General features: G+C 39.5%; 1 protein-coding gene across 1 annotated transcript in view; it reads right to left on the bottom strand.

Annotated features, from left to right (window-relative positions):
• The window catches only part of DHX15 (DEAH-box helicase 15), a 47,822-nt gene extending 24,627 nt beyond the window's left edge, over positions 1 to 23,195 (bottom strand). Inside the window, exons 1-5 of the mRNA XM_069792597.1 lie at positions 22,957 to 23,195; positions 16,514 to 16,862; positions 11,750 to 11,943; positions 10,432 to 10,591; positions 9,799 to 10,017 (exon numbers count right to left, since the gene is read on the bottom strand). Coding sequence (XP_069648698.1) covers positions 9,799 to 10,017; positions 10,432 to 10,591; positions 11,750 to 11,943; positions 16,514 to 16,862; positions 22,957 to 23,024 — 990 coding nt within the window. The 5' untranslated portion in view covers positions 23,025 to 23,195. The remainder of the gene's footprint in view (positions 1 to 9,798; positions 10,018 to 10,431; positions 10,592 to 11,749; positions 11,944 to 16,513; positions 16,863 to 22,956) is intronic.
• Positions 23,196 to 26,342: the final 3,147 nt, after the last annotated feature.

Below are 26,342 nucleotides of genomic sequence, written 5' to 3'. Positions count from 1 at the left end.
AGATGTCAGTATCTGGTCTTCTGCTGATAAATCCCTTTAAGATTCAGTCATAGCCTCCCAGTGAAAAGGAAAAACCTAACTTAATTCACAGATCATACACAGTAGGTCAGTAAGTTAATACTTTAACAGTGGTGCCTATGTAAAAAGACAACATGTTAAAAGTAAATAGTTGACTAACTAGGCAGCGACACTCCCTCTCAAATTTGTACCCATTCAAAGTCTTGACAAGCTAATACTTGGGCCTGTTAAATATTTAATACAAAATTAGATTGTATCTTTCAAAAAAACCACAACCCACAAGCCAAATGCTAAAAGAAAAATACAGCACAGACCTTAGTTCCTGATCTGAAGGTCACTACATTGTTTCATGGAATTTGAGCAGATTACACTGTGTAACTGGGAAAGCTCTGATGCTGGACAGGATGCTTAACCTTCAACAATAAAGACTAGAGACTCCAGGACAGTTATAAGACTTAAGAGACAGTAAAATACAAGCAGTGATAAATGAAAGCACTACACTCTTCAGGCCACGTGTTCACAGCCACCTATCATCTTTCAGAAGAAATCAAAGTGTTGTTTCTCCCTAGAGTTTCCCAATGTAGTTTCAAAGTATCCCTACTCAGGACTCATTAAAACAGTTCAACATAGAGATGACAAGTGCATATATAACCATTACTCTCTGCAGATTTGCAGAGGTAACTGCAGACCTCTCATCATAAACTGCTGAAAGAAGGATGCAAGTCACCAAGAGCCACTGCCACTCATCTAAAGACAGTAAAAGAGAATTCTTTAGAATCTAAATGTTTTAATTAAAAAAAAAAAAGGGGGGGGGGGGGGGGGAGGATAGTTTCCTTTTATTTACCATGCTGGCAAAAAACAGTATCTCTACTTCAACGGTATCCACAACCACCCTCCAATTCCAGCAGACAACTAAAACTGGTATCCCAAAGTACACAATCTAGAAGGAATATGCATAGTAAGAATAGTTTGAAAGTATTAAGGATTCATTTAAGTGTTAAAGATTCATCTGTATCACATGAAAACATTTAAGTCTGGAAATACAAGAGATACAGTTGAAGGCAGAATCCTAACTTTAATCCTCTCAAGATTCAGCAAGTCCAATTCAATAGTCCCAACTTACTAAAGTATGAAAGGCCTTTTTTTTAAAAAAAAAAAAACAAAAAACAAAAGTCCACACATTTAAATATTTGCACACCTTCTACTCCAAATCCATTATAAAACCCCTTGAAGACAGATTATTCCATCAACCCACACGTAAGAGGAGGTTTTTCTTCTTGGAGGGAAAAGCAGGAAGGTAGAGTGAACTTGCCTTGTATTTAGATTATGCCTGCAAAACTCCTCAGAGCCCTGACTATCACACTAACTACTTGAGACAGCGGGTACCAGGGTACTAGAAGCAGGAACAGACACAGGATCAAGTAGCCACAGTTAGAGCCATGACTGCCCAGTGCATCAGCACAAAGACCTGCTTCAGAATTAATCAAAAGAAGAAAGTAGGCCTAACATGCAAAAAGTGTGAGGTTTGGGCAATGCTGAAGTTACTAGATTGAACTTGATCCTAGTTCCTCACAAAACCAAAGACTTCTTAGGAGTATTATTTGAGAAACATTTCTCAGTAAAATTGTAGGCAATGAAATTGTCCATCGGTGTACTCATTCTAAAAAGAGCCAACTACCAAAAGGTAAATAGTAAACAGACCACAAAAAGCGGAAAGGTTACACGCTAGCTAAAATGCTCATTTATCTCAAGCTGTAAGTGCCACATAGACTCAACATATCTATACTTCACAACACCTAGTCATCAGAATTGTCCCAGACAGTCTACTATGCACTTTAAAGTTTCCAAAAACTTCTTGCTTAATCCAATCAAAATGGATTAACAATATATATACAGTATCTATAGCTCAGCTGCAACACTATGGAAACTAGAATCAAGCAGCAGTCAAGAACTCTATAGTAGTACACTTTGAGTATTAATGTGGAGCCCTGAACATTCTTCCACACCCTCAATAGCATATGCCATTCTCCTTGGAAAAGCTCCAAAGACTGACAAGAATCAGCGCAGAGAAAATACTTCTCTTTATGGATATACTAGTGATCAAGGATGTAATGGGGTGGTGAGTATTTTTCAACCAGGAAAACCAAAGTCATCTAAACATCCAAGTGAGAGAGTCAACAATTTGTATTTTGTACCTACAGCTAATAAAGACAGTTTACAAAAGGAAAAAAACAGTAACCAGGAAAATAATTTAATCAAGATTATTATTAAATCAAATTTAAGCTAATTTAAATGGTATTCCTTCCAAGAAATTGGTGTGATTAAGGCTGGTTCTACACACAATCCTGAGCAGGCTGCTTGCTTTCCATATGACTGGTAGACAACAGGCAGGATTTAGAATACCTGTCAAATTAGGTGGATTTCATTCAGGAGCTTAAGTATCAGAAAGCAATTCTGAGACACCAAAAAGCATCAGGATTTCAAGAGGAACTTCCCTTGTGCCACAAATTCCAGCAAGACTTAAATCTGTATGGGAACCGATGCTTAACAGTGTCTTGTTTAGAAAATAAAGCAAGAACAGGGTGCACAGTTTCCCTGACTTATTAGAAAACAGTAGTGCAGCCATCTATATTTTCACATAACAGTAAGTAGGTTACTTATGCCTCTTGAATCTGACAGGATTTTTACTCCATCTTAACCCACTTTTCCAAAGAAAAGGCAGGCCGATGACTAGTGCCTAAAAAAAAAAAAAAAAAAAAAAAAAGAACAACACACACCACCAAACCCACACACACACTTGGATGCAGCACTTTATATTCTTCTCACTGACACTGTGTTTCTGTGCAGCTAGAAACGCAAAGATCCACCAGACCACAGGGAAACTCAAAGTTTAAAGCCCATTGACAAAAGGAGTCATGAATTCTCAGAATGCCAGAATTGGTGCTTATATTCCATTTTAGCATCCTCTGGACGGGAACATCTCTCTTTACATCAAGCTCAAGAAATTAAAAAGAACAGTGCTTTATTTTCCCTTTCTCATGGCAGACCAATAGATCTGCAAGTGAAATAACTGGTTATATTAAATGATTCACGCTGACACCGAGCATAACTTTTGCTCCAGTGAAATACAGTGAGAAAACTTCATCTAACCTTGTATAACTACACATACAAGTAGTCAAAAGCCAAAGCAGCAGTCCTGAGACACATACACTCACTCAGGAACGGTGTTAAATACTATAGTAACAGTACACAAAACATGCACACACTTTGAAAAAGGTTACACATCTTAAAGTATCGACAGAAAACAAGAGAGCTATAGGTGCTTTTCAGGCCTAAAGAAGGTGTATTTAATGCTTCAGGCTGTGGTCATAATTAAGTATTCCAAAGCACTTTTAACCATTCAGTGAGATAAACGTATTCAATGTCACCTGGAGATATTTCACAGCTAAAATTGCTGGACTGCAACTGTGGAAACAGACCTGGCTGCATTTACTCTTTGTACAATGAGTATTGAATGCTGCTCTCCAGTCAACAGCCTCTTACTACTTTGCAACACTTAAACAAACCACAGAAAGCACTAGCTGCAGGTTAATTTCTTTAACACTCAAGATTGTATTTTCACAGTCTGCCCCTTTATCTTCCATCTCTCTCACAATGCCCAGTAATGCTTCAATCCCTCATCCCAGAACATGCAGAAAAACTACTTCAGCTAGAACAAGACAGAGGGTAGAGTTGAATTCCTATCCTTCTCCTATGTAAAACTAAATCATTTTTTCTTCTATCACCTTTAATAGTGCTAAAGTTTCCTTTTTATCCCTCACTGCAGAAAGTATATATAAAATCTTCCACACTGCTCAAAGGACAGCATAGGAAGGGGACAAAAGGAAGGTTTCCCAAGAAGCCTGGGAAGACACAACGAAAAGCTATCAGTACTTGAAACCAAGAGGGACAGAACTGATAGTTTTCCTATGGCTTAACTTCAAGAGTACCACTCACAGGACTAACACTTAAATCCCACCCAACCTCTCCCTTCTCTTTGATTTGTATTAGTAAATACTAACAAGACAGTAATACTAAGTCCTGTTCACATTTTCAAAGTAATATTTAGCAATACTCTTTTTTCTAAAATCGCACTTTTGAAAGCCTTAGCATAGAAAATCTAGGTATGACTTTTAAACATGGTCTGTGCCAGTTTAATTTAGAAACATGTTGGTTCCTCAGGCTCTGTGTCAGAGCATACAGCAAAGAAAGACACCAGGTTGGAAGGGACCTCAAGGATCATCTGGTCCAACCTTTCTTTGCAAAAGCAGGGTCTCGACAAGATGGCCCAGTACCCTGTCAAGCCTAATCTTGAAAGTGTCCATTGTTGGGGAATCCATCACTTCCCCAGGAGATTATTCCAATGGCTGATTGTTCTCATTGTGAAAAATTCTCCTCTTGTGTCCAATTGGAATCTCCCCAGGAGGACCCTGCATCCATTACCCCTTGTCTTTGCAATGTGACGCCTTGTAAAAAGGGAGTCTCCATCTTCTTTCTAGCCACCCTTTAAATACTGGAACATGGTGATAAGGGCTCTCCTAAGCATTCTTTTCTCAAGGCTGAACAAACCCAGTTCTCATATGGCAAGCTTCCCAGTCCTTTGATCATCTTTGTGGCCCTAAGTTACTGAGTTAAATTGTTCCCACTAAGCTAACAATTCAATAACCTGAATTTCCTTCCCTTTTGTTTGTGTGCAGGACCCATCCCTGCTGCTATGGATAAGGCTTGAAATTACACTGATACTAAACAGCAGTTACCAAAACAATCGACCGCAAGTTACCCTGAGCCACCAAAGTACTTGAAGTGCTGGCATTCATTCTGGCTCACAGGCCAAACTGGTATATGTAAACATCCATTTAACTTGCTGGTCAGGCTCCACTCAATCTCAAGATCTAAACTGTATCTCATTATCTTTAGAAAAAGTGTTTCTACAGAAAGATGGGGACTAGTGATGTCATTTTAAGCACATTTAATGGAACAATTCTAGCACTTGGCATGCAAAACAGAATTCAATTATTTTGTAAACATGGTCCTTGTGAACATTATTTCAGAAACCCTTTCTTCAGTTGACCCTGTATTAGAAGCACTTACAAAGAATCTCAAGAGCTGAGCAAAACTTCCAAGACTGCTCCAGTTAGAACATTAAAATCTTTTAAATAAGCGATGACAAGTCTTATCTACAGCAGATCAGCTGCTACACTACACACAGTTAGACTTAGCTTCACCTTGGATAACTGAGTCAAGTAGACATAACTGTGAAACCCTGAAGGAAACTAATGCCAAAAAAAGTATAAGGCAGTTTTATCTTGTGTAAAATGAGGACACGGGGGGGAAACTAAATGCATAAATAAAAAGTACTTCCCAAATCAGAAATATTTGGCAGACACCTTAACCTTCCCTCTTCTCTTTTGAGTTCCTATCACAGACAGGGGCACTGCCAGCCACATCTGGCTTTGACGACCTGAACCTTCTATAAATTTTGTCTTTGTCCTTAAAGCTGCATGGAACCTCAATAATTTCCCTTTCTTCCTCCACTAATGAAAGCAAACTGCTACAAGCTAAAATGAGGAAACAACAATAAAAAGGACTGGTCCCAAGAGCTGCACCATTTCAAAAGATGTTCTGAATACAAATTCAGAGAAACAAAACTTTGTAAGATGATGTACTTGGACAAAAAAAGTCATCCATGGAACAAGTCAACACTTGACCATAACTGAGAACTGCTCTGTCAACAAGTCAAAAATGAACTTGTCTCAGCATGATTCCTGCATTCAGGATCTTTTTGAAATATTGAATATTAACATCATCTCAAATGAAGAGCAAAAAAAAAACTTCCTCCCTTTAGCACATGAACACAATTAATAGTTACTCTTCTTTCAGTTTATGCTCCCCAACTCCTCAATACTTTACATTCAAGGCTAAACAGGACAACCTGTGTTCACTGCAGCCCAGTACACTTACTGCCTTAACCTCACCCAGTCTCTACAACCACGACTAAAAGCGTCATCAATTTTTATTTCAATTTCCTCATAAGAAAGGAGACTGCTACTTTCCTTCACAGTTCCAAAGCTTAACCACTCTCACTATAATGAAAAAAGTATACCTTTAACACATATTCTCTTTTACAAAAGATTCTACCAAAAATGTTTTGCAACTCTTTTCTACACTAACATCAGTTTTACCAACGTAACTTTAAACCTTTTTGGAACACTGACACCGGAGCTTCACAGCAACATTTTTCAGTATATTTATCTACAATCAAGAACAACAGGGCTGATCTGTACTTCAAATCTCCAGATGCAGCCTGGATTCTTCCTCCTAAATGTGTAACGATGCATTTGGCTCTATGGAGAAAAGGGTATTGGGGTGACAGAGAATACACTTTGCATTCGTGCCTAGGTCACTAAAATATGCAAGTCAGATCTCTACAGTTTCTGTATTATCATTTCTGCCTCCCCCACCCCACAAGTTTCATCTGTAAGGGTTTTACACCTACTTGCAGATTACTGATCTTAATGGAGTGTGAAATCTAATACTGTTTCAGCAGAACTCCAGTAGACAATAAACCAGCTACCTCCGAGATCTGCAGGTGAGCCAGTCTTGAGACATTTAAAGTCAAGTTTAACAATCGTGTATCTACACAACTAGACTACCAAATTTGTAATCTCAGTGACTGAGAGCAAGTTTGACAAAACCTATTGTTTAAGAAAGGCATGCTGACAGAAATATAATTATACTTTTTCCTTGTGAACAGAATTCCCTGTCAGTTTCCAATTTTGCCTGTAACTGACCTCAGGCAACCTGGCTTACATTTATCCAGGTTATCCCCTTTTTGAATATTAGCATGAAACATGAACATTATTTCCATCTTCTGGAATCTCCCTGATATACCAGGGTAGGTTTTTTTGTTTTAAAAAAATCAACAGATGAGCTCTTCTCTTTACAGGGACTGTGGGACAAGTCCAGTTTCAAAATGTTTATCCCTAATAAATGTTGCTTTTAAAATATCCTTTCGTTACTAATGGACTGAAAAGCAGTTCATGCAACAATCATATACTTTTGCCCCTTTCAGGATTCAGGAAAGAAGTTTTTATTGAACACTTATTTCTGCACCATTAACAACAATTTTTTCTTCATCCAGCAACAAGCTTATACAATCAAGACATTTCCAAATGTATTTAAACTTTTTATTTTGGGGCCTGACAACACAGAATCTTCCCTACTATCTCCAGGTTCCATCACCAATGCTGTCTTAATTAATCTGTACTAATTAACCGCTGTCCATCTTATTGCCCATATAGAATTACTTCAGGTTCAGTGGCAACTGAAAGCAGTAGCCAGTAAGGACCCTCATTCTGCCTTAGACCACTGCAATTACTCCTTATTTGAAGCCTCTTAAACTCAAAACAGTTCACACTTGCATGGTTCCACTTAAAACATCTTCCCTTTATGTAACTTCATTTGGCTTTGTAAATGCATCTGACAAGTAAATCAAATCATCATGCACCCTGTTCATACTGTTTTCCAGAATCCAAAAGAACTACAATGCATTTTTGCCCAGCAAAAATCAATGGCAAAACTCAAGCTACTAAATCTACTGAACTCAAACCACATAGCGGTAATGGTACCTAGAGCATACTCTCCAGTTCTTGAGATTACAGTAGATCCTATCACTCTAGATTCAACAGTAACACACACATAAACTGTATCATGAGGCTCAGAAAGAGCCCCCAAAACATTATGAATCAAAATGGATATAACACTTCAAAGCTTCTCTACAGAAGCCAACCCAGACTTCAATTTCATGCTAATTAGTTAAATTCAGACTAGCTCCAGGCAGAGCCACTCCAGTGCCCCTGAACAGTATCGTACATGGACTGGAGAACTCTAGACAAAAAAAAACAAAAAACCAGAAGATGGTGGCTTACCAATGCAAGTTAAGTGATTTAGTAAGGTAATACAGGGATATTGTTAGATACATTTATCCATAATTATATCTGTACATAGGAACATGTATTATGTGCGTGATTTTATTACAAATTTGTTTATAATACATTATGTTCTGTAAATTAACCCAGTGGAAATCAAAGAACCTGTTCATACAAGAGAACAGAGTACCTCTGTACCACTGGCTGGTACTAGATGAATTGGGTCTAGAGCCATTTGCCAAACATGAGTGGTGCTCAGAGTTGGTAGCATCTGAAGGTAGTTGTCCCATGCCACTGCCCTCCCCCACCTCCCATAATTGTTATAACAAGTTTAGAGCAATACATAGCAACTGATGTAGCAAGGACGTAATTTATAATTGATTAACAAGAAGGGCAAGTATTTTTCTTCATGAAAGGTTACAGACCAGCCTGATTTATCATCCTGGTAAGAAAGCAGAATCTGCTGAAACAGCTGGACAGCAGTGTTCCTTTCTGTTGCCACTGGTTCATTCACCCACTTGCAACAGTTGTTTCACTGATTCTCACATTTACCTGTCAGACTACTCTGAACTAAAACTTCTAACTAAAATGAAACAGGCAGGTTTCAAAGCCACCATCATTAAAAGTATTTTTCCCTACCTGTACTTTGACTGACAGCAATACTCCAAACAAATAACAAAAAACGCAAAGGCCAGAGTATCTGCTTTTACAGTGACAGCCATTGTTTTGGTTTTCTAAGGGAAGAGATGACCTGCTAGAAGACATTTTAATCAAATGTCTTTTAAAACTCATCTAAGAGGCAACACATCTTTATGACTGGCAAATCTACTCAAGAAGCCTGTGTACCTTTAGTATCACAAGTTATTTGTACCATTTCTTCCCCCTTGGCATAGCTAAGGCTGTGTATGCTTAGATTAAAAACAGAGTTGTTTCACATCCTTTGAAGGCTATTTCTTCAAGAGGAGTGACTACAAGAAGAATGAATCAGAAAAACATTTTTGCTAGCTGCATTTCTCCCCTTACTAAAAATATTAATTTTAGGTTGACCCAGTCAAGTAAACTTTCACAATGCCTACAGGGGTTTTTTACCTCTTCTCCATCTCAGTCTACTAATCAGGACACTCAAAAGAGCTTCAAAGCAACAGATTAGGACTAAAAAAAAAAAAAAAAAAAACCAAAAAAAACCCCAGTTTATTTCAAGCAAAGGATTTAAGATTTCCAGAAAATCCTCATTTCCTGATGTAGTTTAGCTTAAGTGCTTTTGTACAATCCTCTTTTGCAAGACACTGAGTCCATTTGAGACATAACTCCCTGTATGTGGTACAGAAAGACTACAACCAAATACTCAAAGCTAGTAATAAAAAACAAAACCTAAACATTTTTATTAAAACTACTACTGATAGCTAAGTAGCAGAACCAAAGTGTTATTCTTCAGTTAAGTTGTACAATACACATCCAGAAGTGCACAGAACTACATTTTCAGTAAAAACAGGGATGCTACCAGGTAGCCAGCACTTTTGAGTTCACATCAGTACAAACCTAGGGTTCACACTCTAGGTTTCTATTTTTGAGGCACATGAGTAAGATGAGAATTTGCATTTTAGAGAGGGCTTGCATAGCATATGCATATTACAGATACATAGAATGACTAAGGACCTCAAGTGCATTGCAGGTAGAAAACCTCAGGTCATTCAAATGATAAACTAGAACAGGAAACTAAACATTTCAGTCTACACAAGCCTCTTAAAACAGTTTCTGTACAGAACGCAGAACGATGGATTTAAAAAAAAAAAAAAAAAAAAAAAGAAAGTACCTCCTGCCCAGTAAGAAAGAGTAAAAGATCTCCTTCCTCTTCTTCACACATGTGAATTTGGATCACTGTTCGAATGGCAGCCTCAAGGTAATCCCTTTCTGGTTCTGGAGTATAGAATATCTCCACAGGATGGGTGCGACCCGGGATAGTTAGAAGAGGACAGTTATCAAAATAAATCTGAAACTTGCCAGCATCTAAAGTAGCACTCATAACTATAACCTGTAGGTTTGGAGGACAAAAAAAAAAAAAAAAAAAGTTACTCCAAAGGTTAACAAGAACTTGTGAAATGTTACACATACAATAGGTAATAGCAAGAAACTGAACTCAGCTGTTTACTCCGATTTAAGCATGCTTTTATCAGCTGAATACAGCACCCTTGTTATGAAGGTCCAAAAAAAATCCTCATCAAATACAAAAAGGTTAAGCTACAATTATGTTGTTTCTAGTATTTTGTTCAACACAAAGTGCATTAACAATTTCCTAGGGTTATCTTTCCAATACAGATTATCATTAGATCAAAAAACAGTTGATCTACTTTAGCTGATTATAAAAATCAAATAACGGTAAGCACAAAGATATCTTTTTTGGTATGCCTGCAACTAGAAAGATGCTGTGGGCTTCATCATTACTGACCTTCAAATCAGATCTTTGTCTTACAACTTCCTTCAAAACTCCCATCAAAATATCAGTAGCCAGTGTTCTTTCATGGGCCTCATCAAGAATTATAACACCATAGCGCTCCAGCAAAGGATCATTCATCGCTTCACGAAGTAACATACCATCAGTCATATACCTGAACACAAAAAAAACCCAATGTCAACACATTTTATTTAATAAGTCTGATACAGAATCCTCTTCGGTATCATTCACTAGGTTGCTTGAACTAAGCTTATAATCAACTTTTTAAAAATAGAAACATCAGTAAACTATTTCCAACAAGGTAACAAGCCCATTTTAAGTCTTCGAATAAAAATTACTGTGAGTGTATGTGAAATGTGGAAGTTGGGAGGGAAGCTTTAAAAAAAAAAAAGGGGGGGGGGGGGGAACAACAAGGTTTGGCAACATTTATAACTAATTTGTAGACTATTACTGGCAGACTTCCAGGTTACAGAGACAGGAAAAGAAAGGGAAAAACACCCTCTGAAATCCTAGAAATGGTATTTCTGCAATTGTTTCTCCCCTTTTCTGTTTGCAGATCATCTGTTCACTTTTTGCTTTTCCTTCTCAGTTAAATTTCTTTTTACACATTAACTTTATTCCTAGCCTTCAACAACTTGTATGAGCAAAAGAGAAGACATCTTTCAACAGAAAGCACTATTCCTTGAACCACACTATGTGGAATCCTTTTTAACTAAGCGTTCTGAATGTCATCTGCAAATGACATACTGAGTGGGCCTGGTTCCACCTACACAGCACATGAGTCTAGGACAGTTGACAACTAAACCACTACGGATTATATGTCCCAGCGTCAGGTATAGGCCAGTTTTGAAACTTTGTGGTTCTTCTTACTGAAGTAAGTCACTGAACTTCACCAGGATTACCCTGAGTAAGAAGATACCACAGACAAAGGTCAGCTGAAAGCATAATATGAAGCGAAACTGAATGCTGAAGGGCTGTATTCTCAATAGCACCTTAATCATAAAAATACTTCTTCAGATCACCCTCTTCTTTATGGATCACTTAAAATTAATTTCCATAAGGTGCAGCAATTTCTTTAGGAGGACTGACTAATTTTCAATTCTACACCAGCCCCACACCTCAGGTTTCCCTCAGCTCATGCTATAGATCCTGTCTCTCTTCTCCACTCAGACATAGAAAGTGCCTGGCCATAGATTCACTCCCCTCCTCATTACTCCTTTCATAACTCTGCTCACACCCTTTACCACCCTGTGATTCCCCCCACACCCAAGTAGGCTGTGTTATACCTTTACCTGACAGTTGCCATACTTACTTCAAAATGGTTTTTGCACTACTGCAGTCTTCAAATCGAATAGAGTAACCAACCTCCTGGCCCAGCATGACATCCATCTCATCAGCAACCCGCTGTGCCACACTCATTGCAGCTACTCTCCTAGGCTGGGTACATGCTACTCCCCTCTTTGGTCCAGGTAATGAGCGCATGTAGTCAACACACCACTGAGGGATCTGTCAAGAATAAAATTCAGTTTTAAACACACTTCAAGTGGCCAGATGTAATCTGTAACCTTTGTATTGTATCAAATAAAGTTAGTTATAATTCCACTGAGATGCTGACTGCATACACAAAAATATCCAAAGCATGAGAGCAGATAGACTAGTTAGTTGGACCCAATGCCACTAAATAAAGCACACTCACATTAAGCATGTACATAACTGTCTTGGAAGTTATCAAGGAAACACATAGGTTCACAGTACGCTTAACCACTGTTAAATCAGTACCTTATACAGATATTTAGCAGCAGTCAACATGCTCCAAAACCACCAAAATTAAAGTTAACACTCAGAATTTTGAGATCTGTAGCACAGTTTGCTGTTTTACAGTAAACAAATTATATTTTTGGCTTTAAAAAGTAATGCTTGTTAATACATTAAGCAAAAAGAATTTAGTGATATAAAAATTGTCTTAGCTAGGAATCACAACAAATAAAATGAACAAATAATTAGTTATGTTCATTTGCTTAATTATTGTTCTTTTAAAATTTTATCAACCAGATATGAAACCCCTATGTTTGTTTTTTTTCCTATGTTAGCACTCATTTCGTTTGTCAGTCAGCATTTTCTGCTCCTGTTAGGAATCTGGAAACAGTAAGAATCATCCAAAATAAAAAGCTTTATTCAGAAGCATTTCTAAGGCAAGTAACAGTGTGATGAAGACAGAATATTCTTAACATGTTCTCAGTGTGACATTTTATGAGGAGACATCTCCAGGCACAACTAGTTCCAAGTCTACAGATCAAAAAATCCACTCCTCCTTAGTAACTGCTTTTCAAGTATTCTTAAAAGCTCACATTTAGAGAGGGGGGGGGGAAAAACTTTATACATTGCCCCAATAAGGAATAAAGGAAAAGCAATGTGATTTAAACCAGGAAAATTTTTCTTCTGGAATACTGTATTTCCACAGCAAAACGGACATAAAGGAACACTAAAACATACCCACAAGCAGGCAAGTGTAGACTGTAATGAGAAACTTTTTTTTTTAGTGGAGAACATACTTCCATTATAACTACAAAAAAAAAAGCAACAGCTATCGCAATATGACAGGAGACTACTAGACTGCTGAGAAGAAATCAAATTTCTGAAAACACTATTCAAAACTAAAAATAATAGCAGTTCTTGAACACTGATAGCATGAACCTGAAACCCTATCCTGTAACATATACACACTCCCCTAACATGCAGTGTAGAGAAAGGAATTTGCTGCCCAAGTCACTAATAAAAACTCAACTCTAAACATATTAGGTGAAGCTTCTTGACTTTCAACAGAGCAGGTCCTGAAATAAACTTTAAAACAGCAGGTGTTGGGCCATGAAATAAAAATAATTTAGAAGTGGTTTTCCAGTAAACAGCAAAACCTACAGCATTTGGTGTCAGATGAAAGAAAAGGGCTACATAGACTTCAACGTGTTAAGCTGATTTAGATAACCACCAGAATACATTTCATGTCCAGCTTTAAAAGACATAACACTAGGAAAATGGCTGTGCCATACTACATTTTCTACTTCAGTCATGACCAGGAATATACTAAACACTTCTTATCATCTGGTTCTTATAAAATCTAACAAAGTTAACTTGACTGATTAAAAAAAACCCACAAGTCACCAAAAACCTTGACTTTCCTTAAAAAAAGCCATTTGATCAATATCAAAAGCATGAGGAGTAGCTTTAGTTTGCACCCTTTAACCTCAAGGACTTTCTCAATTAAGAGAGATTTCCAAATATAACCCCTGTAAACAAGAGGAGGTAGGGACTACATATACAGTGGCCTCTAAGATCAAAGATAAATGCATTGAGGGCTGTTAAAGACTATCCCAAAGTCAAAGGCAAGCCATGTTTTTCAAGGGATGCGGGGCAAGAGAGAGAACAGCACTGTCCTTCTGGCTTTTCTGAGCCACTTCAATTTATTGAAAAATTTCCCTGTTAGAAGTTACATGGTAGAATTCTCAGAATTTTCATAAGTTGAAAAGATGTCAGACTTTTACCCCCATCAATTCTTTTGTGGACTGCAAGAAGAGCAGATTAAGCTATACTCTGAATCACCTTGCATCTGAACTTCACCTGCCAAGAAAACTTGCTGACCAAGTGGCATCCCTGACATTACATCAACAAACACCCTATCTTTTATAGTTAAGGCTCTCAAGTGAAAGCAGATGCTACTCTACTATTCCATCTACAGAAGAAATTTAAATTATTATACCAGCACCACATATGATCCCACATTTAAAGCGGAGCACACATTGCAATTATAGCAAGTACTTAACCCCCTTCCAAAAGAAATTCAACACACCATTCCACCACTGACCATATTCCGAGAGCAATTAAAGAAAACAGTTAACTTAGATGGTTAAGTTTAAATTACAAATCAAGCCACCGCAAATACTGAAGACTTGAAAATTAATGGTCTTGGCTTCCAATATACCTCTTCAGCGCTTTGGGTTTAAGTCTATGTGGAACAAGACTTTGAGAAAAGTTTTATCTCCTGTTGTTTCCATTGTCAAAGCCAAGCATTTCCAATCCTGGGTGGTCTACAAGACCAAAGGGAAAATGTGCACACAATAATCACAGAATGGACTCAACAGGCAGCAGCTTACTCTCAAAAAGATGGTCTACTACTATATAGCCTTCTACTATCACCATGAAAGGGAAGACGGGAGTTTTGGAAGAACAATTCATTATATATTTCAAACAATGCCAACTTTATACCAATAAAAGCAAGCATAAATAGTTCATGTACACCTTCAGTTCGAGAATTAGAGGGTTTCTTAACCACAGATAATTACTTATCTTGCTCTGATCAGTGAATGTAAGAAGAAAAACAACCACCCCGAACTCGTTTTAAGACAGCACTTGATCACAAAAAGGATGTGACACTATCACATGCAAAACAAGGTTTTCATTGAGTGGCAGCAGGATTATTTTCAGTGATGCGTTCCTACAAAGACATTCTCAATTGTTTCAAAATGTAACTGCAATCTCATAAGAGAGAATTCAGAGGAAGCAGTACAGCTTCTAAGACAGCTTACATGCTTTTGGTATCTTAAATCCCACTTTTAGGAAATATCCCCTAGGTTTCTTAAGTCCTTTCAGAAAGTAAGGGGTAAAGTAGCAAGACAATTCAGGAAAAGCTTTATGCCCATGGAATGACATGACAGTAAGATGTATTTGAAGTTTAAGGCAGATACTAAGAACATACACCCTTCAGATCTTCAAATTCTCTTATCATACAACAAGGGATTTTGTTTTCACATAGATAAACACCAATTTTTTTTTTTACATGAATGTTCAGAGTACTATCTCTTCCAAGTAACTATATAATCAAACTTTTCTGAAGAATTCTATAAAATCCCAGTCTCAGCTTATACATGTTAAAAAAAGCAATACAGATAATGCTGTAAGGTACCTTCCAAACAAGATACTGGTTCCTACAATTTGCAGCCAGAAGGGCATATAACTTCAAATATTCAGGCACAGCTATAAAAGGTATCCAATGTACTACTATGTCCTTCACATTTTGTCAACATCCAAATTTTATTTAACGACTAAAAATTTATTTCTGTAAGACTAACTGTAAGTTAGCTATAATCCATTTTATAAAGACTAAAATATCCTTCAGTTTTTATTTTCTGCCTAGTTAAAAGGCATCTATCAGATTACAGAACAAAGAACTTTTTTACATCACTTCTCCACACAGATTTTAAACAGCAAACCAAAGGATAGATTAAAGTTTTGAGAAGTTTGTCCTTCTACAGATACACAGTGGTATGCCTTATATCTTAGATTTTCCCTGTTCACTGGTCCCCAAAATTCTTAAGGGTTAAGGAGGCTCTGCAGATCTGTTACCACTATTTTCAGCGCTAAGGAAGATTTTTAAAGCCATACATCTACAAAAAAATATATGTGATTTTAACTACAGCACTGGAAAGCTGTATGACCTCTGAGAATTTTCAGTACCAAGGAAACACAAGTCTTTTCCTCTCAAGTTTGAATATCACCAAAACGTGATCCAATCATACCATGTCAGAATTCTATCTGACATTTCAATTCCCTTTAAGTTCGTATCTGTAGCAGTAAGTTTCATAAAACACTAACAAGTCTCTACTTCTGTAACATTTTTCCTACTTTCCAGCTGCTATCTACACAAACAGCTACATAAACTATTTGGAACTATCACCTCAGTTTGTGGAGTTGTGTACTCAGTTAGTAACACACCTATCTAGCCATTAAAATATCTTTATCTTCCTTTACCAAAAAGGTTAACTACCAATCATAAAGCCTAACAGAAGCAGGGGCCAGAGAACAGGACTGGACTGCAAAAGGGGAAAATGCTGAAAGATTCTTCTCACTTTTGTATTCATTAAGCAAATAAAACATTCATCAAATTAGTTTTGCTCACAATTTGTGAGGTGTTCTTACACAATGAATTTCAAGAAACCAAAGCAAGTTTCACCCACAAGTTTCACCCACACATCTAGCAACAGTCTCAACCTTTAAAAAACTGCAGCATCATATAAGAACTCACCTGTGTTGTTTTACCAGACCCAGTCTCTCCAACCAGCACAAATGACTGATGCCTTATCAAAATATCCGTAAATCTTTCTTTATATTCCCAGACAGGAAGTTGTAGCCTTTTTTTCAGGATGTCATAATACCGTGGTGTATGTGGTAGATTTGTGAAAGGGTTAATACTGTGTGGAATCATTGCTGGTTTTATAGTTGGTAACCCAGCAGCCGCATAATACGTAGAGTTAGATGTAGGTCGCAAATCTTTTTCCTTGTCCCTTTCTCTGTCACGATCTCTATCTCTGTCACGATCCCTGTCACGATCTTTAGAACGGTCATCACGGTCCCTGTCCCGGTCACGATCTTTCCTAAAATGAGTTAGGAGACATAGCAGAAAATGAGATGCTTGAATATTTAAATGCAGAGCAAGAATTTAAATACAACTTTAAAGGTATCTAGTACAAAGTGGATATAAACCAAATCTTTCAAAAAGCCTTGCAAACAGCTACATGGAAGGATAAGCATCAAAGAGTAAAGGTATATGATGCATACTGAATATTAAATATACATAGTTACACTCATTGTACACAAGCACTGTGACAGTTCCTCTCATTACAGGCAAGACTGAAGAAAGCTATCACATGAAGAGTACATCATCTTAACCCTCTTCGTTTAATGACTATAAAGAATCAGCTGTACATTCTAGACTTTTCTCACAGTTCCTCCTATCCCTACTTGCTGCTGCTGCAGAAATATAAGAGAACACTAAACAGACTTCTTGCCTACCTAGCAAGGGAATTATGCTAACTTGCAAAAACTAACTCAAGATGATAAGCAAGCCCTGGAAGGAAAGGTTGATTTTAACATCCTACAATTACTTTGTAGCTCTTTTATTCAACGTCTTCCATACAATTCTGATACAATCAACTTCAACATACAGGTTGTTGAGTCTGAAACTTAGACTTAAAACCAGCCACTACAGTTCACAGAATCGTTTAGGTTGGAAAAGACCCTTAGGTTAACGGTTGGACTCAATGATCTTAACACTATGAAGTTGTACTATCTTCTCTAGTATCACCTCCTACCACACACATTGAACAACCAGCATTTATGTATTCCCATTTGTTCCAATTATTAAGTCAAAAGAAGTTCACTGCACTGCAAAAGAAAGACAGTATTATTTTCACTGTAGTTATCCACTCAAATTTCAATCTCTGGCCTCAGTCTTAGTGGCAGTTTTTGATTTTGCAAAACCACGTATTTGTTCTTGCATGTAATCTCACTCTCTCTACAAACACTGAAACACTTGCAAAGAAATCCCCAGTTTGACCCAAAGAACTATAGCTACACGATTCTATTAAAAATCCCAAACTTGCTCTAATTCAGCACTTTGAAATAAGACCTGCTTTAGAAAAACACCTCATCACATTTTAAACAAGTGTAAGTCAAAAGACTACTGGCATCTTTGCCTGCAAAACTGAGGATATACTCAGCTTCAGCTTCTTTTGTGCATTATGTTAACTGAAATACCATCAAAAGGCAAAACAATTAAACTAAGTCAACACCAGCTTTATAGTAAATGCACATAGGAACATTTTTAGGAACAGTCATTAAGGGAAAACAAAACCTCTCCCTCTTCTTTACCAGCACTCGGGCATGCCTGAAAGAGTAGAGAGCATTTCTGAAGAAAACTGTTGGCCAGCACTCCTCTCCACAGTTGTTGGTTTTTTTTAACATGCAGCTGGCATTCAAATGTAACTGGTGCTGTAATAAGCAAATGCCTACCTACAGAGAAGGTGAAGTAACCATGATTATATTAGTACCAATTCTATACATTTTAATTCAAAATGCGCTGCACATCAGAAACAACTACCACTCTTGTTCTTGTATAAACGAATGTAATCTATGCAGACTGTATTTTGCCCCCCACCCACCAATACTTCAACATATTATGGCTTCAGAGCTTGTCACAATAAGTTTTTCTTTTTTAAGAAGGCTTCTTTTAACACAGACCTACTGAAAATAAAGAAGTATTACAAAACACATTGTCTACTGTCACTTACCTAACTCATTTGGACATAGATCTTCCTAAAGCTTTGGACACTGAATTGTCTGAAAATTAAGGCCCTTTTAGATCATTTGCTTGGATCTAAGATACTATAGCTTCAACATTACTAACACAGTCAAATATTGTACAAACTATGTCAGGCAAATACTGCAGAACCCAACAGGTTCATGTTCTCTGGTATGGGAAAGTGACACCTGTTAACTGAAGGAACTAGGCTCCATTATGCTACACTCACTTAACGGTGGAAGAGTCTAACACCATGTATCAGACAGGAATAAAGCTTTGGATTTGTAGCTAATGAGCTATTCATAATCAGATTTTTAAGTATCTGCTGGTATTGGGATAAACAAGCACATGGTCAGACAGTAACATCATTAATAAGAAAAGGAAATAGAGGTATAAACGCAATTTAAAAACAGTAAAGCCAGGGTAAAATGCAACAAGCTGGTAACAGCACACGCTTCACTGAAGGGAAGAATAAGACACACTATTAATGGGGGGGTTTGGTTTGGGTTTTTTGGTGGAGTTTTTTTGTGTGCACACACACTTCTGAAGGATTTTTATTCTTCACTGCTATCTGGTCAGAGTGTAAAAAAACCACACCAACAATACAAACTATTCCATAACCATTTACTTAAACAGTATGATGTCAGAGGCTTCTACTCCGCAGATCAAGTGTATCTTCAGGTGTGCTTCAGCCTCACATAAACCAGTGTTACTGCTAAAATGAACAGACCCACACTGTTGCCAACCCTTCCCATGTGTTGATATAAGCATGTCGACAGCCTTGTGCAGAACAAGCCCTCCCTAGACCCCCTCCACCAATGTTAATTCTAACTCAGATCAGTTCTCTGATCTAGTCTCCCAAACACGCGCAGCACAAGGGGGAGAGGGCTGCACTGTTGCCTTCTGTGTCGGTAGCAATTTGTGTGGGCTTAAAGCACAGATAAAAATGCAACCTCAAGAACAAGACAGTGGATTAAATGGACTACAAATACAAACCCGACTGGGAAGTCCTGTTAATGCCCCTATTCTCAGTTTCTTCAGTGAACTCTTATAGCTGTTCAATCATACAAATAAGAAAACAAACCTATCAAGTTCTATCTACATTTCAGAAATTAAAAACTGCTTACAGGTTAATCAAGACAGTTGCGTCCCTCTCGCTTTAAAAAAGAGAAGCAGTGGCAACCAGATCTCAGCATAGAAAAAACACAACATATAACATGCCCTCAAACTTCCTCTCTAATACTTATTGTTTTACAGCAGCACTTTTTTTTTTCCCCCTAAAAATGTTTCCCAGTCTCCCATTATTACTGAAACTTTGCAGAAACATCCAGACTCCTTTGGTTGACAAGGGAAAGGAAGAATGACAGTTATGCTGCCATATGAATTTGCTAAACTTTCTACAAATGCAACCTGGCAGTTCTTCATTTATAAACTGTCACATTTAAGTTACTTTTCATTATTGCACAGAGAAAACTGATCTCAAACCCAGAAATGAACAATAAGATAATCATAATTTAATCACATTTATTTTGTGCTTGAATCCCATAAGAGCCTCCATAATCAGAAGGGGGGTGGGGTTTTTTGTTTTGTTTTTCAAGTGAAGTAGTCTGGTCTGCTATCTGCTTTCACTTATGTCCACACCTATACACACATGGATACAAAAGAAACACTGTAGCAATCACTATATCAGAGGATGAAAAGCATATAAAAATGAAAATGGAAACAAAGGGCATAAGATAAAACCACTGATCACCACAGTGAAAGTCTAAGCGCATCTAATAGAACATCAGTGTTTTTTCTCCATTACTAGACACGGCAATAGTTGATGCAAAAAGGCCAGTGCAGCTAAAGGAGGATTTCTGTTCTATACGTAAAAAAAGTGCAATTAGTCTGAATGATACATCCCACTAACACAGTAACTGTGATGTTACACAACAACAACAGAAGTTAAGCATGTTTGGAAAAACTAACAGTTTTTAAATAGCATGCATGCAATTCACACAAACACTGTAACCAAAAGCCTTCCATACAATCCCCATTTTTCTAAGTTTTTTACTTCATAGATGGTACTTCAAGACTGGAACAAAACAGACGTCATGCTGATGCTTAAGGTTACACCAACACTTACAAGCCTGTTGGCCTGGCATCGTTGCCATGTAGAGCCACACATACCAATACAGGCCTCAATTAAATAGGAACTAAAAACATACAGGGTAACTTGATACAACTTTCATATTTAGTCAGGTGGTCCAGTCTGAATGCAAGATAAACTACCATTCTGCACGTGAACTGGTAACCATCCAAGGAGCTAATTCAGCTTAACCCAGCTCCAAAAACAACTAAATTGCATAAAGGCAATCTCAGCAGAGAGGAAGACATGTACACATACATGCTATTAACAAGAATCTCTCTCTGCATCTTCCTTACAGCCTTCCATAAGCTGTAAAACCAAACTACCCTAAAATAAATCAAGACAATGTATGGCTTGTGCTACATGAATTAAGACTTCCAGTAATGTTAGAAATAATCACACCCAATAATTATCCTTACAGTGACTTGTTCTCAGTCCTATGCCATTTAATGCTTTTATTGGCAGAAGAAGAAGGGACAAAGGGGCACAAGACCAGTTCTTGTATAGTTTTCAGGTGTCATAAAGGTAAAAGACTTCTGGTTAAAAAGTTTTACCACTGGTGGGAACTCATTAGAGTATATACAAAATGGTAAGACTAAGAGTTCAGGATGACAGTAGACAATCGGTAAAAACAATGGCAAATAAAACCATACCAAAACTATAAAACCCACCAACATAGAAACAAGGAAATACTGACCTGTGATTATCTTTATACAACCAACTGTAACAGTTGTACCACATTTAAATAATGCCCCGTTTTGCCATAACCATTTGAAAATATTACAAAAATTTCTACATACAAAAAAGCTGCATATGTACAACTTTTCTACATACACAGAAGAGCTATTTCAAATTCTGGCAAATCAGGCAAAAATGTAATAAAGGAGATAAATAGCTCAATACATTTATTTTAAAAAATAAGGTTATGGCAATCCTACATACAGGAAGCATGTTCAATAATAAACATTCACTTTTGTTTAGCAGAGAAAAATGCATCACACTCTAGGGGCTAAAAACTGAAACTATACAAGCTCACCTTCAAAAAAAAAAAGGCAAATTTTGCAAAGACTGTTTTTCAGTGAACACTAACTGCTATGGTAGACTTTTAGTTAGTGCAAGTTTTGCGAACAAGATTAAGTATTTTTCTTAGTCAATACTCTAGTCCAAAACAATGCTGTTGGACTTTAGAAATGGATTAATTCACAGAAGTCTTTTGTGCTCCAGCAAGAAGGGCAGACTACATAAGTATAGTATTTATTTGTGTGCCTTTAGGCTTCAGAAATTTACTTGAAAGACCCACCTGCCTTCCCCCCCCCGTCCAATTAGAGGGTAAAAGATTATGCAGAGAAGGCTCTAAAACCACTGTGTATAAAACGACCGCACCAGTGTATTGTCTGTATTCCTGCAATTTAATTAACCTTTATGAAAACCTGCTAAAGCTGCGCAATACAGTCCTAAAACTTCAACCTTTGCAAAACTAAGGAAAAAAATACAACCCCTCCCCGATCCCTACCCGAAAACCCATCTCACCGTCGATTCTTACTTGAAGTCAAGCACATCCCTGCCGGTTACTGAGTGAAAGACGTTAACAAAGGAATAACGCTCCTGCCAGGGCAGGCACTAATTATACAGGCAGACCAAACCTCATGCTGACTTCTAGCACCACGTTTGCCAGACCTCTCAAGCCAGAGAGGGGATGAAGGAAACAAACAAAAAACGAAGGAAAAAGAGAAGGAAAAAAAAAAGGGATAAAGAACGAAAAGAACCGCAGACAAAAGCCGGGCGCGGGGGAGTGGGCCGAGCAGCGCGCCGCCCCCGGTTCCGCCGCGCCGGGAGCCCAGCCCAGCTCTCGCCCAAGCGGCTGGGCCGGCGGCTTCCTCCCCCACCGCCCCACCACCGCCCCACGAGGCTCTCCCCGCCCGCTCCCTACCACCGCGCTGCCGCCATCCGCCTCCTCCGCCCCCACCGAGGGGCCCGGCCCCGACAGAAAGGGCGATCCCGCGCCTGGGCCTAGCGCTCCAGGGAGCCGCCGAGGCTCCCGGGCCTGCCCAGCCGAGGCGGCGCCGGCGCCGCCGCCGCCGAGGGTTCGGCCGCTGCAACCCTCTCCTTCCACACCGCATGGCGGCCGCCCGCTCGCCGGGGAGGCCCAGCCCCGCGAGGAGAGGCCTGAGCCGAGGATGGGGAGCGGATTGCGCGGGAGCCGCTACGATCCTGCGCCCGCCGCAGGCCGCGCTCCCCGGGCCGGGCCGCCCCTTACCCGTCGGTGGTGCGTTTCTTGCTGGAGCTGTAATCGTCCCCCAGATCTAGGCGGTGGCGCTTGGACATGACGGCGGCGGGCGGGCGGGCTGGGTGGCGAGCAGCCGGGCGAAGCGGCGGCCGGTCGGTCGGTGGGCCGGCCGGCCGGGGCTGGGTGCGGCGGGCCGCGCTCTCCGCTCCTCCAGCAGCAGCGACGGCAGCGGCGCCGCGAGGCCAGGCACAGCGACTAAAATGGCGGCCGGAAGGAAGCGCCGGGGCTGCGCGAGACGCTAGGGCGCGCGGCGCGGCGGGGCGGGGAAGAGGGTGGAGCGAGCGAGCGAGCGCGCGCGGGCGGGTCCGCCTGCCAAAGCCTTCCCTTCGGCGCGCGCCCAACGGCCGGCCCCGCTCCGCGCGCTGTTGCAACGGTGGCGGCGGGGCGGGGGAGGGGGCCGCCATGATGCCGGCGCGGAGGCCCCCAGCGCTTGCGGGACGTAGGCCGCTCGGGGAAAGCGGGGCCGGGCTGCGCAGGGCCCTTCCGCGGCGAGCGGGAGCAGCCCTGTCAGGGGCTGGCAGCCTGGCCGTTACCGGTGATGCCCTGCAAGAAAAAAAAACCCTTTCCACAGCCCTTTCTGTTCGCCCGGGCACGCGTGCGCTGGAACGGGAGTTACCGCAGAGGGAGTTTAAACCAGGACAACTGTCTTGGTAAACCTCTATTTTAAGCCGTCACAGACTTCCCTGGGTATGTTAGCCTTGCCTGCGGAAAAAGGCGATCTGTAGCAGCAGAAATATTAGAAAGCCAGGGACATTAAAGCTACACACTGTGAAAGCCCATACAGCCTTTACTCCAATGTCAACAGCAAGTATTCATGGCAGCATATTTCATGAGGAAAAAAAAATTAACTGTCTTTCAAAGACCCAGAAACAAAGTTACTACTTTTTGCCACTTTCTCTTGTAGTTTTTCTACAGTGTCTGTGTAAGATTACCAGTACAAGGGAAGCCTGTGTTCATAACACAAACTCCAGTAGACCTGTTCTACTACATCAAAGTCTTCTAGGTGTGAGCAGGGCTACAATGGCATTTAGTAACACAATCCCTGAAATTAAACAAGGCATGTGAGTTCAAGTGCCATTTCCTCACTACGGTTAGGTTTTGCTTGAACAGTTACAGCTGTAAATAATTATTTTTCACACTTCTAACTGGCATAATTGCCAGCAGAAGTCTGCAAGTTTAAGCCTGGTCCAGAACAGTTGATCCTCAGAGTTGTTTCTTGTGCCCCTGAGCTGTTCCCCATCTACCACCCCTAGCACCTTTTAAGAACTGGGTTAACCGTCCATCCACACAAGCAACAACATTTGTCCTCTAACTGAAGGCACAGGTGAGCCTGGGCAGGGGAGGATGAAGATAGGCAGACAATGAGATGCCTCTAACAACCATGTCTTCAGGTCAGAAGCACACTTAGTGCTTACTGAGCAACCTCTGCTCTCACACAACAACTTCCTTTGGCCATTTCTGCTCCCTCCCAGCACTAAGTCTCAGCAGCTGCCTCGCCTTCCAGTGCGGTCACTTGATACTTCAGCACAGCTCATAAAAGCCAGTCTCTAAGAGCTGGAAAGACAAGAGGCACTGTGCTTGATACTTGTGATAGCTATTTGGAGGACATCAAACATTGGACTTTCTGTTCTCTATTCCTCCTCTTTCCATTCCCAGACTATCTCATGCTCCTTCGCACCACTGTAGTGATTTAAATTCATATCATAGACAAGTAATTTTAAGATAAAAATTAAAAGCACTACCATCATATTGGTATCTCTCTTCATCTAGGCACATTTGTTGAAAAACTTGTGCTTTGCAAGGCTTGCTCCCTGTCACTCTTCACAGCCCTTCTGCCAGAGATTACCACAACCTTTGCTCAGCTACTTGAATGAGTACTTGATCCCCAAGCATTTTGGTCAAAGGAATTGGGTTAGTTCAGATGTTTTAAATAACAAATTTTTGTTAACTCTGACTGTGAAAGCAAGGGAGCATTCACATAAATGTCTTAGATAACAAATACAAAAGAGGTCAGGAAAGATCACCTAGCAGTAGTGACCTGCTCCACAAGTACAGCCAGCTCAGCAAGTGGGTTTTCATCAATAGCTTCATGTTCCAAAGATTTTCTGGGATTACATCTGTATAACTACTAAAATATTTAATGTGGACAAGTCCTTAGAGTACATTCTTTAATATAAGAGCATTCCTGTCCCTAATTTTAGATAACATAATGAAATGGCACCCACAGCTCAACTGGAGTTCTAGACACTAGTGTAATAAAAATAACATTATTCCGCTTAGAGTTATCAACCAAAATAAATATTCCTGGAAAACTGGATTTTGAGCTTTGCCTGTGAAGCTGGAAGTAATTTTTCAAGTTGTATTACAAAAAACACTGGAATATCTATGTCAGAGGTTGCCAGATGATAAATGTTACAGGGTGTCTCTCTCTGTCCCAAATACCAAGCTTATTTTTTGTGATGCTGTGGTAGTGTACACAGAGCTGTATTCTCAGAATGCAGCTAAAGGAAGACTTTCTACACATCCCCCCAAGTGGATTTTAAATTATGTCTGTCTGAAACAAAAGCAAATGATTACTGAAATAATGTGTTTGAATAGCACAGATTTAGCCTCTCAGAGAAGGGAGGGAAAAAAAATAGTGGCTAGGTCTCCCTGGAAAGTGGGAAAACAGGGGAAGAAGATAAAAGCATTATATGCATTAGCTGGGACAAGCAGCTACTGCTGTGCAGTTCTCAGAAGGCAACAACTGTCCAACAACAGGAGCCTGGAGAGCTCTGCAGCTCTACATTCAGATCTTCATTGCTCCTCCCTATGCACAGCAGCATAAAGCTACTTATGGTCTTGCTCCGGGTTACCACATGGCCAATACCAGGGAAGTTTCTGCTTTAGGATGTAGGAAAAAAGGAACAGTTATCTCAGCAGGTGTGAGATCTTAGGCTGTACCTCAGCAGCAAATGCAAAAAAGAGAAGAAGATTTTGTGTTAGTTGGGGTGAGTAGCTACCTGAGTGCTATGCCCCAGACTGATATCCCACATACTAGTTCACTCTGTTAACAATACTTTGCAAACTCCTGAACTCATCCTCCACCCAACTGTGCTTTGAGCTATATGACTGCATAATAAATTATCTGGTCCCATCCCGAAGACTTTACAATGTAAGGCCTTCATCCTGCAAGCGCACACATGCCTTATTTTACTAATGCAAATAATCCTTTTAACTTCAAAGGGATTACTAAGAGTAGCAAAACTAAGCATGTAGGTAAGTGTTTGCAGGATCACAGCCTAAATATAAGATGAGACAAGAGAAAAAAAGATTGGTAAGCACAAATTGACATAATGACAAAGTGATAAGCATTA

Source organism: Haliaeetus albicilla, chromosome 1 (genome assembly GCF_947461875.1).
Source record: "Haliaeetus albicilla chromosome 1, bHalAlb1.1, whole genome shotgun sequence".
Classification (NCBI taxonomy): Eukaryota; Metazoa; Chordata; class Aves; order Accipitriformes; family Accipitridae; genus Haliaeetus; species Haliaeetus albicilla.
Note: the sequence above shows the minus strand (reverse complement) of the source record. Positions and strands in the feature narration are given on the sequence as shown.